Source organism: Trichechus manatus, unplaced genomic scaffold, assembly GCF_000243295.1.
Source record: "Trichechus manatus latirostris isolate Lorelei unplaced genomic scaffold, TriManLat1.0 scaffold00094, whole genome shotgun sequence".
Classification (NCBI taxonomy): Eukaryota; Metazoa; Chordata; class Mammalia; order Sirenia; family Trichechidae; genus Trichechus; species Trichechus manatus.
The window spans coordinates 395,687-410,657 of record NW_004444030.1 but is presented as its reverse complement, the minus strand read 5'-3'; the positions used below and the strand labels follow the sequence as shown (position 1 = coordinate 410,657).

The following is a 14,971-nucleotide window of genomic DNA, read 5'->3' as shown; positions in this document are numbered from 1 at the left end:
AAATCTCACTGACATGAAGATTTCTTATTGCGTGTATTTAGTTTTATATGTGCTTTGTCTATTCTTTCTTATTCTTACTCCACACACCCCTCCACTCCCCCAAGTAAGGGTGAAGCAGTGCTAGCTGTGCTATAATCTCTCTCACCGTCTCCATAGATATTAATGAACATAACAGCCACTAATAGAACTAGTATACACTTTTAGGGGAGATGACTGCCCTCTGAAGAAGCACAAAACTCTGTTAAGCTAGTTTAGTGGGGTAAAGGGGGAAAGAACGTTCCTGGCTACACCAATAAATCTAGAATAGCCGTCGGCTTATGGTCACATATCCTGGGTTTAAGACAAGGAGCAATGTCTATTGTCCACAGAGGGCCTTATCCTTTTTCCTTTTTTTCACCCCTTTTCCCTTTGACAACTCCTTTCCCCCCACTTTCTTTCTGTACACTGTTCATTCAGCACATAGGCAGTGTAGCTTGCTAGTATATTAACTGCAAAGAGAGAGACTGCAATATATTTTCCCATTGCACAAAGTGTGGCATGCATGAATGCAAAGTAACACACACCTTGGGACAAGAGCCCAACCTTTAGGAACCTTGGCTGATGAGGATGTTTGCTGTTCTACTCATCCCTGTCCTGTTTATCCTGTAAGTCATAAACAGGTGTTGATCACACCATTAAAACAGTGTCTGGTCTGTGCTCTGCTCCAAATATCTTCACTAAGAACTTGTGAATATGGTACATTGTATTCACATTTCTCATGAACATAGTTCCTGCTGCAATCTAAGGTTTAGTAACCTGAAAATTCTGGGAAATGATATTAGAAACTTATTAGAAACATCTTACGAAATAATAATTAGAAGCACACATATGTAGATGCAGTCATTTCTCAATCTGTGCACACAACCTGCCTAAAAAGAAAGGACTACTTTGTTTGCCATTTCAATTGCATTCCTGACAAGCGCAGGAGCCATGACTGGTGAGTCCTTTCCAGTCTGATAGGAGAGAGGAGAGCTCATGGGAAAGAAACAGTTTGGTAAAGGGCTGCCTTTCTTATTAGGCTTGGTGAAGGTTTATGTGAGTAGCCTTGAAGTGAAAAAAGAGAAGCAAGGTGGGGAGGGAAAGAGATCAGCCAGTCTTTCATAGATCTTGGGAAGGAAAAGTTAAGGAAGGGCTAGAAGAATCTTGGGCTTTGTTGATATCCTGCTATTATTTTTCAAGTCTTATCTGAATTCTAAGAGTAACAAGTTAAGTTGGGATGCAGAACAGGCACAGGGTGGGAGATGGGGGAGACCAGCATCTGTTGCTCCCAAAGGAACAACAGCTTTTGCCTGTTATTGTCTTTCAAAGTTCAGGAAACTGGGGTTAGTCAGAGCACAAGGACCTCTGATTTCTAGGGGACTAATGGAAAAATCTGAAATCAAGTCTCTAATATAATTTAGTGAGCACACCGGTTTAATACCAGAAAGAGAATGAATTATGGAGAGTGGATGCCTCAAGAACCAAAAGTGTTTGACCATTCTTCAAGACTTCTGAACTCTGTGGAGAGGAAAGTTTGACTGAGAAAGACTAAAAGTGTCTGTTTCCTTCTTGGTGAATTGAAAGGGGAATTGGTCTGTGTTCATAATTTGAGAAATCTTTGTGATTCCAATAGACAAACTCCTAAGGCAAAAGAGGACGCTGTTCATCTAGTCAGTGGGCACAGGTACAATAAATGCCTTGCTGGATAACCTATTACAGGACCAAGTGATGCATGAAGAGGAGATGGACAAAGTGAGATATGAAACTGTTACAGTCATGGATAAGGCTCGAGCCTTGATTGACCTTGTTATTCGGAAAGGGTGTGGGGCCTGTAAGAAATTTATCAAACATCTCCATGAAGAAGACCCTGAACTTGCACAGAAGATGAAACTGCACTTGGATAAGATCCAATGATTCAAACTAAAGTTCAAGTAGCCCCTGTGTCTTGAGCCCATTATCTGTTATCTTTGTTTGTCTTGTCTGTTTTGAAGAGGATTCCTATCATCTCAGCCTCAGATCCCATCTCTATATCCATGGCCCTAGTGGATGCTCTCTTGTCTACTCCTCTGTGCCCCTTGTGACTTTACTCTCAGTTCCCTCTGTTGATTACAGCTCATCTCTACTCCTGTGTGTATAGTAGCTAAGTTATTGTAGTTCATGGGAACAGTCTGAAAGGCTTTATTCTGAGTCCTTCAGTCACTGGGGAGCACTGGACAAGGTCACTCTTCCTGGACCTCTTATTGTTGTTGTTGTTGTTGGTATTAGTTATCAGCAAGTCAGCTCTGACTCATGGTGACCTTATGTATGACAGAACAAAAAGTTGCCTGGTCCTGTGCAATCTTCATTGTCATTGGTATACTTGACTCCATTGTTGCTGCTGTTCACCTGGATCACTAGATGCCCATTTACTTAAAAATTGAAGACATAAGCCCTTTTTCTACCTACCACCCTGCTTTTACTCTATCTCCTGATTAATGTGCTTCTCAGAATATGTAGTAATGGTGAAATCCTAGAGAACAAACTGAGTGTGTGCATCAAATTAAATGTGCATTAAATAATTATATTTACATTATGTTACACACTACTTCTGTTTTCTAGTCAACCTCTTGGCTTTTTCCTTAGTATAATATTGTCCACTTGCATGGTGTCAAACTGCATACACTACTCTGAGGCCTACCTCCTCTACCTCCAGTCCTTCTGAGGGCCCAATTCCAGCTGTCTGAGCTGATCCATTTTTATAATGCTTTACTCCCACCACAGAATGAAGATAGACATTCTGGTGGACTTTCAGCACTGGTCTCTGCCACACTCCCCAAAGCAACTGCAGAGAGAAGATGATTCTGTGGGAGAAAATATCTACTCCTGCCTAGAATAACAAAGGTCTTCCATAACCATATATTTTAAATAAATTTCTCCTGCAGTTACATTGCTTTTTTCTTGTTCTCTCCCTCCCCAACCCAACCATGGACAATCCACTAATAACTATCAAGGTCATGGATGATTATAATATAATCTGGATATTTCCTTACCCTTTCCTTTGCTTTTTGCTCAGCTTCCTTGCAATCCTGTAGACACAAATACACTCCATTTTGATGCTTTTGGCGCCTTGGTTCTGCCATTATGGGACCCAAATAATGTTCTCCTTCACTTAGAGTTTTTGATGAACATTGCCTCTTTGTAATGCTCTCATCGTTATGGCAGTTTTTCAGAGCTTGGTCTATGACAATTAGCCAATGTAATAAACACACCTTCCTTTATGGGAGAGCACTAGAAAAAAGCCATGGACCAATACTCTATTAGCAGATATCAGGTTTCTTCCCAAAAATGTTCTTGAAGGTACTGATGGTAAATATAGCGTTTCAATTCTGAGTGGGCTGGGTAGAATAAAGTGTGACTTGCTTCCTGAGGAATGTAGATTTGTGAAGTCAGTACCTTAGAATGGCACCCCATGGCTCTTCACCTGTCAGGACAGGGAAATGGGCATTAATTTTTCCTATGCTGCCTTTTCCTCGTGTATATGATAATAAACAGTGAAGTATTATTTCTAGAAGCCTCAGGAGTGTTGCTAATTTGTTAGCTCATGCCAATTCCTAAAATGTCTAGCATAGGTTGCAGCAAGAGATTGGTTGCCAGGAACTAAGACTAAAGCATTTAATGGAATTTTAAGGCTTGTTCCCTTTTGAAGAACTCTTTATAAAGCTAAAATAAAACTCAATGTGCTTCCTTTACTTTTTGAATTTGTCAGTCATAAATTTTGGGGAAAAAAATCACTGCAGATTGAAAGACTTTATGACACTAAGTACAGTAAGTGAGGGTTTTTGATACTTTTCTCCAGAGACAAGACAGTGCCCCTGACAGACAGTTCTATCTGTCTGTGAGATATTAGAGATTGGGGTCAGGGCTCCATTTTCATATGTAATTAGATCGTTCTTTTGAGGAAACACTCTGAGGGAATTAAACTTTGAGGCTGGTTTGGCAGTGTGCTTTGTGATCAATAGCACAGTTCAAAGCAGGTCTGTCTTATAAGCTCTATGATCATTTGGAAAGTTCCCGAAACCTTCTGAGGCTCAGTTTCCTAATGCATGAAATGGAATTAATAACACCATCTACACAGAATCTTAGAAAGAATTAAGTGAGGTTTTAAAGGCTAAGTCCAGTGCTTTCCACTGAGTGAACAAGCAATATATTTTGCCTGTAAGTATAATTATTTTACTGCTATTTGTATTCATAGAGATACAAAACAGTGGTACAGGGTAAAAGGCAGAGAAAATTCAGAGAATACTGAGCTTAACTCACATCGTAGAAGCCACAAGTAATTTGTTTTGGTAAATCCATGTATATTACAAAACTTATAAATAATTAAATCAATATGGTATGAACCTGTCCAGTCCATGTAATGTAAGTGAGGATTACACTGGCTCAAGAGTACCCTCACCTTCAGTGAGGCCTTTAGAGCCAACTAAGGGCTCCAGGCCATGACAATTCCAACTGGGAAGCACTAGCCAATCAACAATGAACCAAAATGTTCTCAAACCAAGCAGTGTGGTTACAGCAATGCATATGAAGGCCCCAGAGCCCTGGTGGTGCTGTGATAAGTACTCCGCTGCTAACCAAAAGGACAGCTGTTTGAACCCACCAGCTGTTCCATGGGAGAAAGTTGTGGCAGTCTCTTTCCATAAAGATTACAGCCTTGGAAAACCTATGGGGCAGTTTTACTCTGTCCTGTAGGGTCACTATGTGTCAGAATCGTCTCAACTGCAATGGGTTATGAAAGTCCCTGAGAGGAAGGACTTAACGAATCACTTCATTCCAGGCAGCCTCCTTACTAAGTTACCTGACTTGATCATTGCAGTCTAGAAGGAGCTCAAAGAGGTATGTACTCAATCAACCTCACATTAACATATATCTAGCCCTGGTGGTGCAGTGGTTAAGAGCTATGGCTACTAACCAAAACGTTGGCAGTTCAAATCCACCAGCTGCTCCTTGGAAATACTACGGGGCAGCTCTACTCTGTTTTATAGGACCACTATGAGTCGGAATCAACTTGACGGCAATGAGTTTGCTTTATATATATATATATATATATATATAAAACAGACTTCAAGAAATTATAGTTAAAAACAATTCTTTTAGCTCTCCCCAATCTACCTCACTTAACCAGATGGTCCCTCATAAACCCCTCTTATGCAGAGAGATATTTTGGATCCACTACTTTGAAAGAACATTCTTTGGGAAATACATATCATCCCCCTCTTTAAAACACGGTAACATCCAACTGCTCTTAGGAGGAAAACAAAAGCCTGTAACATGATCAACAAGGGTTGCTCTCTATGGCCTGGGTGCTATCTAGCCTCCTCATGGAACACACTAACCTTTGTGCTGAGTCCTCCATCCTGTCTGTTCCCTTGTTTCAGTGCTTCCCCCTTCCAGGACCCACTCCCCACCCACCACCACCATACAGTACCTCCTCGTCTCAGCATGTTATTCTCAACTCAGTCCTTAACCAGCCTTTTACATTTGAGTCAAATATCACTTCTCCAGGGAAGCATCCAATGATCCTGATTGCCTTACATTTTCCCCATTATATGCTTTTGCAATAACAGCTAGCATTTACTGAGTCTTTACTGTGTGTCCCCCATTCAGTATTCTCTCATTTAATTCTCACACCAGCCTTATAAATTTGCTACAATTATCCCCAGTTTTCAGCGGTAACTTTCCCAATCACACACCGCTAATACAAGAGGGAACTAAGACTCTACTGCTTGTCTTTCAAACTCAGTATTACGCAGCCTAAATAGTATTCTCTACCTCCAGATCATAACAGCTACCACAGGTTGAGATTTTTTTATTTTATTTTTAATGTGATTATTTGTATAATATTTCTTTTTCTAAACTAAACATATGTCTCCATAAGGATACTGATGACTATGATAATTTTGTTCACTATTTTAACCTCAGTGACAAGCACAGTACTTGGCGTATTATAGACACTTTAATAAATACTTACTGAAAAAAATGTTTGAATAAATTTCTTAGGGCTTTATGGGGGAAATTATTTGATTGGCACAAATACCTGTGATAGTGGGATGAGGGAGACATTACTATTAACCTGTTATTTTTGTTGTTAGGTGCCGTTGAGTTGGTTCTGACTCATAGAGGCCCTATAGGACAGAGCAGAACTGCCCCATAGGGTTTGCAAGGAGTGGCTGGTAGATTGGAACTCCCGACCTTTTGGTTAGCATCTGAGCTCTTAACCACTATGCTACCAGTCTTCCCAAAAATAGAATAAAAGACTTTGTGAGTTGCAGCATTTCCCTGATCCCTGACCTACCTAATCTCTGAATTCCTGTGGGTAACTTCACCTATTCATCTCAGGTTTGGTGCTGGAACTTTGTACTGCCTGATTGGGTGAATACAAGAGAGTCACTGAAACACTTGCTTCTGTGAAAAATATTTGCAAAGTTGGTGTCTTAGTCATCTAGTACTGCTGTAACAGAAATACCACAAGTGGATGGCTTTAACAAAGAGAAATTCATCTCTTCACAGTAAAGTAGGCTAAAAGTCCGAATTCAGGGCGTCAGCTCCAAGGGAAGGATTTCTTTCTCTGTCAGCCTTCTCATCAATGTTCCCCCGGACTAGGAGCTTTTCCACGCAGGGACGCCAGGTCCAAAGAACACGCTCTGCTCCTGGCACTGCTTTTTTGGTGGTATAAGGTCCCGCCTGTCTCTCTGCTCACTTCTCTCTTTTATATCTCAAGAGATTGCCTCAGGACACAATCCAATCTTGTAGACTGAGTCCTGCCTTACTAACACAACTGCCACCCACCCTCCCTCATTAACGTCATAAAGGCAGAATTTACAACATATAGGAAAATCACACAATACGAAGAATCATGGCCCAGCCAAATTGATAAACACATTTTTCGGGGAACATAATTCAATCCATGACAGCCGGGTTCCCAGTAGAGAGATGACTTCCTTCCCCCAACCACTCCATATTTTCCTCCCATAGCCTATTCAGCTCCCATCTAGAAAACTTCGTATTTGAAATACTTGTCATGCATTGGTAGTCAGATCTGCAGACACCAAGACCAGTGGTGTCACTAGGGTTGGTGTCACCCAGCATGTTAACTCATGGTGTCACCCCCCCATGGACCTCTTCCCATACCAGACCATAAAGAATCCTTAGTAATGTTTTTTGTACTAATGTTACTTGTAAACTGTAATTCCCTTATATCACTCTTTCTCTTCCTTTAATTACCACTTCATTCTAAAAAAATTATTGATATAGGTGCACAAATACTAATTATCACAATATTGTAGTTAAAACTAGAAAATTTGACAAAATCAGAGACTATAAAAACACCTGCAGCAATGAAAACAACAGTGCGTGCTTCTAGCACGTGCAGAGGAAGCCGCGTGATTTGAAACATCCTTGTAATTAGATAATAATGACAATTCTGACTGGAGTGCATTAGAAGTAAAATAGTAAATTAACCTAAATTAACCATGTAGGTATATTGATATGTGAAAGCTGGGCTTACCAAAAATGTTTTTGTTGTTATAACTAACTACAGGGATTTTTTTTTTTTTTTTTGCCCCTAGAAACTGCCCAGGCCCCTACTGCTTCCGTGAAAGTTTTTTTTTTTTTTTTAATTGTACTTTAGATGAAGGTCTGCAGAACATATTAGCTTCTCATTAAACAGTTAGTACACATATTGTTTTATGACATTGGTTAACAACCCCACGACATGTCAACATTCCCTTCTCGACCTTGGGTTCCCTATTACCAGCTTTCCTGTCCCCTCCTGCCTTCTTGTCCTTGCCTCTGGGCTGTTGTGTCCTTTTAGTCTTGTTTTGTTTTATGGGTCTGTCTAATCTTTGGATGAAGAGTGAACCTCAGGAGTGACTTCATTACTGAGCTAAAAGAGTGTCCGAGGGCCATACTCTCAGGATTTCTCCAGTCTCTGTCAGGCCAGTAAGTCTGGTCTTTTTTTGTGAGTTTGATTTTGTTCTCCTTTTTTCTCCAACTCTGTCTGGGACCCTTTATCGTGATCCCTGTCAGAGCAGTCAGTGGTGGTAGCCAAGCACCATCTAGTTGTACTGGATTCAGACTGGTAGAGGGCATGGTAATGGTGGTCCATTAGTCCTTTGGACTATTCTTTCCCTTGTGTCTTTAGTTTTCTTCATTCTCTCTTGCTCCTGAAGGGGTGAGACCAGTGGAGTATCTTAGGTGGCTGCTCACCAGCTTTTAAGACCCCAAACACTACTCACCAAAGTAGAGTGTAGAACATCTTCTTTATAAACTATGTTACGGCAACAGAGCTAAATGCTCCTACCGGGATATTTTTTATAGACAGTCATTTTGGTGTCACCCCTCTGACAGTGTCACCCAGTGTGGTCTGCACCCCCTTCACTTCCCTGGTGATGCCACTGACCAAGACATACCCATTTTAAGAGAAAAGTTTCGTTTTAAGACATTACCAAACTCCTTTGTTTCCAGATAATCCTTATAATGGAATATTAGCCAGCCTGTGAAAAGAATTGTCAGTGTGGAATACCCAAAGTATTTAGGAAAAAAGTATTCAGAAGTGATAAGGGGCCATTTTTATATCCTTTATCTTTCCTCAGAACTCCATTCTGTAAATAATCAGAGTACATAAGATTTTCCAGCAGTGACTTTTTCTTGTTAGGTAATGAATAGTATTTTCAAGGCAAGCACATGCTTTGGAACTGAGGAATGGAATGTAATTATCCTTTAACTCAGATTTTTGGATTCCATGGATGTTTGCGTGATCCATCCAGGCCATTGCTCTGAGATGTTCTTTTGAACCTTGAGCCTTGAGGAAAGTGGTTTCCTAAAGTCATCTATAAGTTAAACAATAGCCTAGTAAATAGTTTAGTAAAGATTGTATTGCCTTAGGCATTGTCTCTTTTAAAGAATTATAAGTATGCAGTTAGTTTTGAGAAACTCTAAGGTCAGACTAGAAGCTGTGTGTTTAGAGTAAATTTTTATTACATAAACTCCATTGTGGCCCTGTTTCCATGGCAATGCTGATAAGATGGGTTATAAGAATCTTTGGAAGTTCTTTCGTCTTTGGAACATTTTTGACTCCAACTTGAAATGTTACCCAAATTTGCCAATCATATATTAAATAAACTTTAATCAATTTCTCTTATTGCCTTCATATGATTTTTTTTTTTAACAGAGAATATCTCCCTTGATATTAACCACTGATCCATGAAGTTAATCTCTGGTGAGAGGATAATGAAGATTTGTCAGGGATTGATCCTAAGCCGTACTCCAAATACTCTCTCTAAGCTATCACATTCATTCCCACAGCTTAAGTTTTTATCCATATACCACCTTTTCCCACATAAAATTCTCAAATCCAGGCCACTTTCCTGCATTCCAGAAGTTTCTCTTTAGCTGCCTAGTGCATGTCTTCACTCACCAAGAAATAAACATGCCAAAAGCTGAACTTGTCATCTTTCCACAAACTTGTTCCTCTTCCAATTTATCCTACCTACAAATAACACTGCCATCTACCAAGCTTCTCAAATAGAAGCTTTAGATTCACCCTTGACTCTTCTTTCTCTCTACCATGAGCATTCAAGCAGTGGCAAGTCCTATTAATTCTTTAATCAAAATCATTCCAGTTTTTCTATATGAAGAAATAGCTCATAAATGAATTAATTATGCATTGAAGATGAAAATATCTTTAAAAATCTTTGATAGTTAAGGGAAACTAAATTCAACACATTTAAGTTTAGTCAATAAGCTCAAAATATACAATGGCTCAAACATGAAATGTATTTCTTACTCATGTAAGTTCCAGAAAAAATGTCTCTGTACAGAGAATGGCTCTTCTCCAAGACAAAGCTAAATTTTGGGCTTTGGTATATTCAACATGTGGCTGCCAATGTCAAAGTTGTCTTCTATCCAGTTGGTGGAAAGTATATCATGGAATATCCAGTGTGGAAATTCAGATATCATGAATAGCTTCATGTCATATCTCTAGCGGCATTTCCAGAAACCCATTGAGCACCAAAAGAGTAAATGTTAGCAGAACCCACAAATACACCTATAAAATTTCCAAAAACTAAGCAAAAAGATGGCTGGAAAGTTAATAAAATCAATCCATGAAATTAAGGGGGTTAAGAGGAGAAGGAGAAGAACCTTACCCTCAACGCATATTGTTCTGAGGACCAAAATGCAAACTTTTTCTAGAGCCACCATGAGATAGTCTGAGGTCAGGATATGTTGCCTCACCACATATTTATATTACTTTCCACCCCAGAGTGAAATGAAGATCCCCAATTTTGTGTGTTTAATCATTCATGTTTATGTTTATGTTTATGTTTATTTAAGATTTATTGCAGGATAAGATAGCATGGGAGTTGAATAATAATTTTAAGATGTAATTTATGGTTGGTGAGTGTATGTATTCTAGACAGGAATATAAGTTACATAAGCTTTAAAATAACTAATAATGCTGTTAGGCATTCTATGTGGATGTTTTCAAACATGATATAAAAAATAATGCTATAGTGGACATGAGTTCTTGAGTGTGATAGGTGAACTAAGTAGGGGATGTTTCTTAATGTTTATGAAATTTGAGGTGGAAATTTAATATTGGGTAAGGATTAGTTAGGTAGATAAAAGAAGTAGAAGACAATTAGTCTAGTTTTCCTCAAGAGTCCAAAATAATTCTCAAATCTATTCTTATTCCTCAAGAAGATCTCATTCCCATTTCCACTGCTTCCCTTAATCAACTTCATTAATTAATTGGAAAGAAGAAGATGGTATCTTTGGGCAAAAGCTGGGGGAGGGAACACAATAGGGACCTTTAAAAGAGGAGCTTAATTATACTATGAAGTTTTAAAAGAGAAAATGAGATTACTCCAGCTGGCCTCATATCCATCCTGATGATCTCTCCAATAAAGGAGAAGGGGACATATACTTGTCTGACTGTCCTGATCTGTAACACAGAGTTTGACCTTATGCCTTAGTGGAATGGTGCTGACTACGTTGTTGTTGTTAGGTGCCTTCCAGTCAGTTCTGACTCATAGTGGCCTCATGTACAACTGAAAGAAACCCTGCCTGGCCTGTGTCATCTTCACAATGATTGCTATGTTTAAGCCCATTGTTGCAGCCACTGTGTTAGTCCATCTCCTTGAGGGTCCTCCACTTTTTCACTGGTCCTCTACTTTGTCAAGCATGATGTCCTTCTCCTGGGACGGGTCCATCTTGATAGCATCTCCAAAGTACATAAGATGAAGTCTCACCATCCTCGATTCTAAGGAACATTCTGGTTGTACTTCTTCAAAGACCAATGTGTTCCTTCTTCTGGCAGTCCACAGTATGTTCAATATCCTTTGTCAACACCATAATTTGAATACATCAATTCTTCTTCAGTCTTCCTTATTCAATGTCCAGCTTTCACATGCATATGTTGTGATTGAAAATATCAAAGCTTAGGTCAGGCACACCTTAGTCTTCAAAGTGAAATCTTAACTTTTTAACACTTTAAAGAGGACTTCTGAAGCAAATTTGCTGAACTGATTATGGATGCAAGTGAAATGAAATCCTTGACAACTTCAATCTTTTCTCCATTTATCATGATGTTGCTTATTGGTCCAGTTGTGAGGATTTCTGTTTTCTTTATGTTGAGGTATAATCCATACTGAAGGATGTGGTCTTTGATGTTCATCAGTAAGTGCTTTAAGTCCTCTTCACTTTCAGAAAGCAATATTGTGTCATCTGCATATCACAGGTTGTTAATTAGTCTTTCTATAATTCTGATGCCACATTCTTCTACTGCTTATGGTACAACTTCTTAGATTATTTGCTCAGCATACAGATTGATTAAGTATGGTGAAAGAATACAACTCTGACGCACGCATTTCCTGACTTTAAACCACACAGTGTCCCCTTGTTTTGTTTGAACAACTTCTTCTTGACCTATGTACAGGTCTTCATGAGCACAGTTAAGTGTTCTGGAATTCCTATTCTTCACAATGTTGTCCATAATTTGTTATGATCCATATAGCCTTTGCATAGTCAATGAAACACAGGTAAACATGTTTCTGATATTTTCTGATTTCAGCCAAGATCCATCTGATATCAGCAATGATATCCCTCATTCCACATCCTCTTCTGAATCTGGCTTGAATTCTGATACTTCCCTGTCAATGTACTGCTGCAAAAGTTTTTGAATGATCTTCAGCAAAATTTTACTTGAATGATGATATAATGATATTGTTTGATAATTTCTGCATGCTGCTGGATCACTTTTCTTTGGAATGGGCACAAATATGGATTTCTTCCAGTTGGTTGGCCAATAGCTGCTTTCCAAATTTCTTGACATAGATGAGTGGGTGCTTCCAGTGTTGCATCCTTTTGTTGAAACATCTCAATTGGTATTCCATCAATTCTTGGAGCCTTGTTTTTCACCAATGATTTCAGAGCAGTGTGGACTTCTTCTTTCAGTATCTTCAGTTCTTGATCATATGCTTCCTCCTGAAATGGTTGAACATGGACCATCTTTTTGGTAGAGTGATTCTATATTCCTTCCATCTTCTCTTTTCTTCCTGTGTTGTTCAATATTTTGCCCATAGAATCCTTTAATATTGCAACTAAAGTCTTGAATGTTTTCGTATGTTCTTTCAGCTTGTGTTCTTCCCTTTTGATTTTCTAACTCCAGATCTTCGCACATTATATTATAATACTTTACTTTGTCTTCCCAAGTTACCCTTTGAAATCTTCTGTTCAGCTCTTTTACTTCATCCTTTTTGTTTTCTTTAGCTATTGTATATTCAAGAGCAAGTTTCAGAGTTTCTTCTGACATCTATTTTGTTCTTTTCCTTCTTTTTTGTCTTTTTAATGACTTCTTGCTTTCTTTATGTATGATGTCCTTAATGTCATTCCACAACTCGTCTGGTCTACAGTCAGTAGTGTTCAATGAGTCAAATCTATTCATGAAAAGATCTCTAAATTCAGGTGGCATATACTGAAGTTCCTACTTTGGCTCTTGTAGAACTGTTTCAATTTTTCTCAGCTTCAATTTTAACTTGCATATGAGCAATTGATGGTCTGTTCCACAGTTGGCCCTGACCTGTTCTGACTGATGACACTGAGCTTTTCCATAGTATCTTTCCACACTTGTAGTTGATTTGACTCCTGTGTCTTCCATCTGGCTAGGTCCATGTGTATAGTCACCATTTATGTTGTAGCAAAAAGGTATTTGGTCGCCCAGTGGTTAAGTGTTTGGCTGCTAACTGAAAAGTCAGTGGTTTGAACCCACCAAAAGCTTCACAGAAGAAAGATGTGGCAGTCTGCTTCTGTAAGGATTACAGCCTTGAAAACCCTATGGGGCAGTTCTACTCTATCCTATAGAGTTGCTATGAGTCAGAATTTATTTGATTGCAATTTTTTTTGGTGGGGAGGGTGGGTTTAAGGAGAGTATTGACAATGGGAAAGCAGGATGAACTTGAATGTTGGAATATCCATATATGTCATTTGTTGGAGTATATTTTTGTACTCATAGCTTCACACTGCCTCCTGGCTGTTGACAACTATATTTATAAATCCAACCCTTCAGATAGCCATCATCATCAGTATTCATAGTAGCAAACAACAACCTTCAACTGTAGGTCATTTGTGTGGGGATAATGTTGTTGTTTTTATTTGCTGCTGGGTTGATTCCTACTCATGGCGACCCCATGTGTGCAGAGTAGAACTGTTCATTCTGTTTCCAAGGCTGTGACCTTTCTGAAGCAGATCACCAAGCCTTTCTCCCAGGACACCTCTGGGAGGGTTCTCATTGCCAATCATTCCACTAGTAGTTGAATGTTTAATCATTTGTGACACTTGGAACCCCCCTTTAAATAGTACCAGGTCCAGAATAGCACCGCGTAAGGGTTAGTTTTCATTATTGATCCTCTTTCTAATTTTGACATTTTAAGTTATGTATTTGTTTTCAAAAATAATTCAAGGTTTTTTAACTTAGAATTCAGATTCAAGGATATAGAGAACACTGTGAATACAATTTTCAAACACTAGTTTTGCCCATTGAACTAACACCAAGGGTGCCTCTGGATGGATTCAAACCATCAATCTTTTGGTTAGCAGCCAAGCAGAGTAAAACCGCTCTGTGGTCAAAACCCTTCCAAATCTGTGCACTGAGCTCAGAGTCAGTAATTCATTTAGTCATTTTAGTAGTCATTATATCAAGCAAATATGCAGACATTTTGTTAGTATTTTAATTACTAACACTATTAAAATTTATCTTCTGAAATCAACTCAGTATCATAATCACTAAGCCACCTAATTTTTTACTCCAAGTGCCTTTTAGATCAGTTACCCAGACATAGAGATTATCAATCCAGCAGAACACTCATCACCGATTATGTCAAGATGTATGAATCACCAGTTGTAGTTTAGGGGTAATGTTGTTGCTGCACACCACTACAAATGTCTCTTTGCAATTCCTTATCATTCTTGAATGAATAGAGTCAGATTTGGGGATTGGAGACTGATCATGTACATGATGAGGGTGTTCTCATTCAAGAAATGGCTTAAAGCAGCTCTTGTTAAACCTGTTCACCCTCCTTTCTCATTCTTTTATGCAAGAAATGATAGACAGTCCAGCCATTCTGGATTAGAAGCAAATTTGCCAGCCCTCCATGTTTTTTGTTTCTTTCTGTATTCCAATAAAATAGAAAACAAATTAACCCTTGGTCCTTTGGGTTCTAAATGTAATTGCCCATGAGGAAGTGGATAAGGGGAACATTGAGATTAAAAGAGAGAATTTACTAATTTAAGATTAACTTATTTTTTGTTCTATTTGCTTGGACAAGTAAGCTGTAATTCATTCAGATAAACGCAAATTCATTGGCTCTGAAATTTTTTCAAGACATAACTTCAGTGATAAAGTCGTTTTCTACCTGCC

At 38.8% G+C, this 14,971-nt stretch overlaps 1 protein-coding gene across 1 annotated transcript; it reads left to right on the top strand.

Moving 5' to 3' along the window:
• The first annotated feature begins 969 nt into the window (after positions 1 to 969).
• On the top strand, positions 970 to 1,932 carry LOC101353674 (caspase recruitment domain-containing protein 18). The gene is given in 2 exon segments (XM_004382527.1): positions 970 to 976; positions 1,652 to 1,932. Coding segments are annotated over 2 exon segments (288 nt in total).
• Positions 1,933 to 14,971: the final 13,039 nt, after the last annotated feature.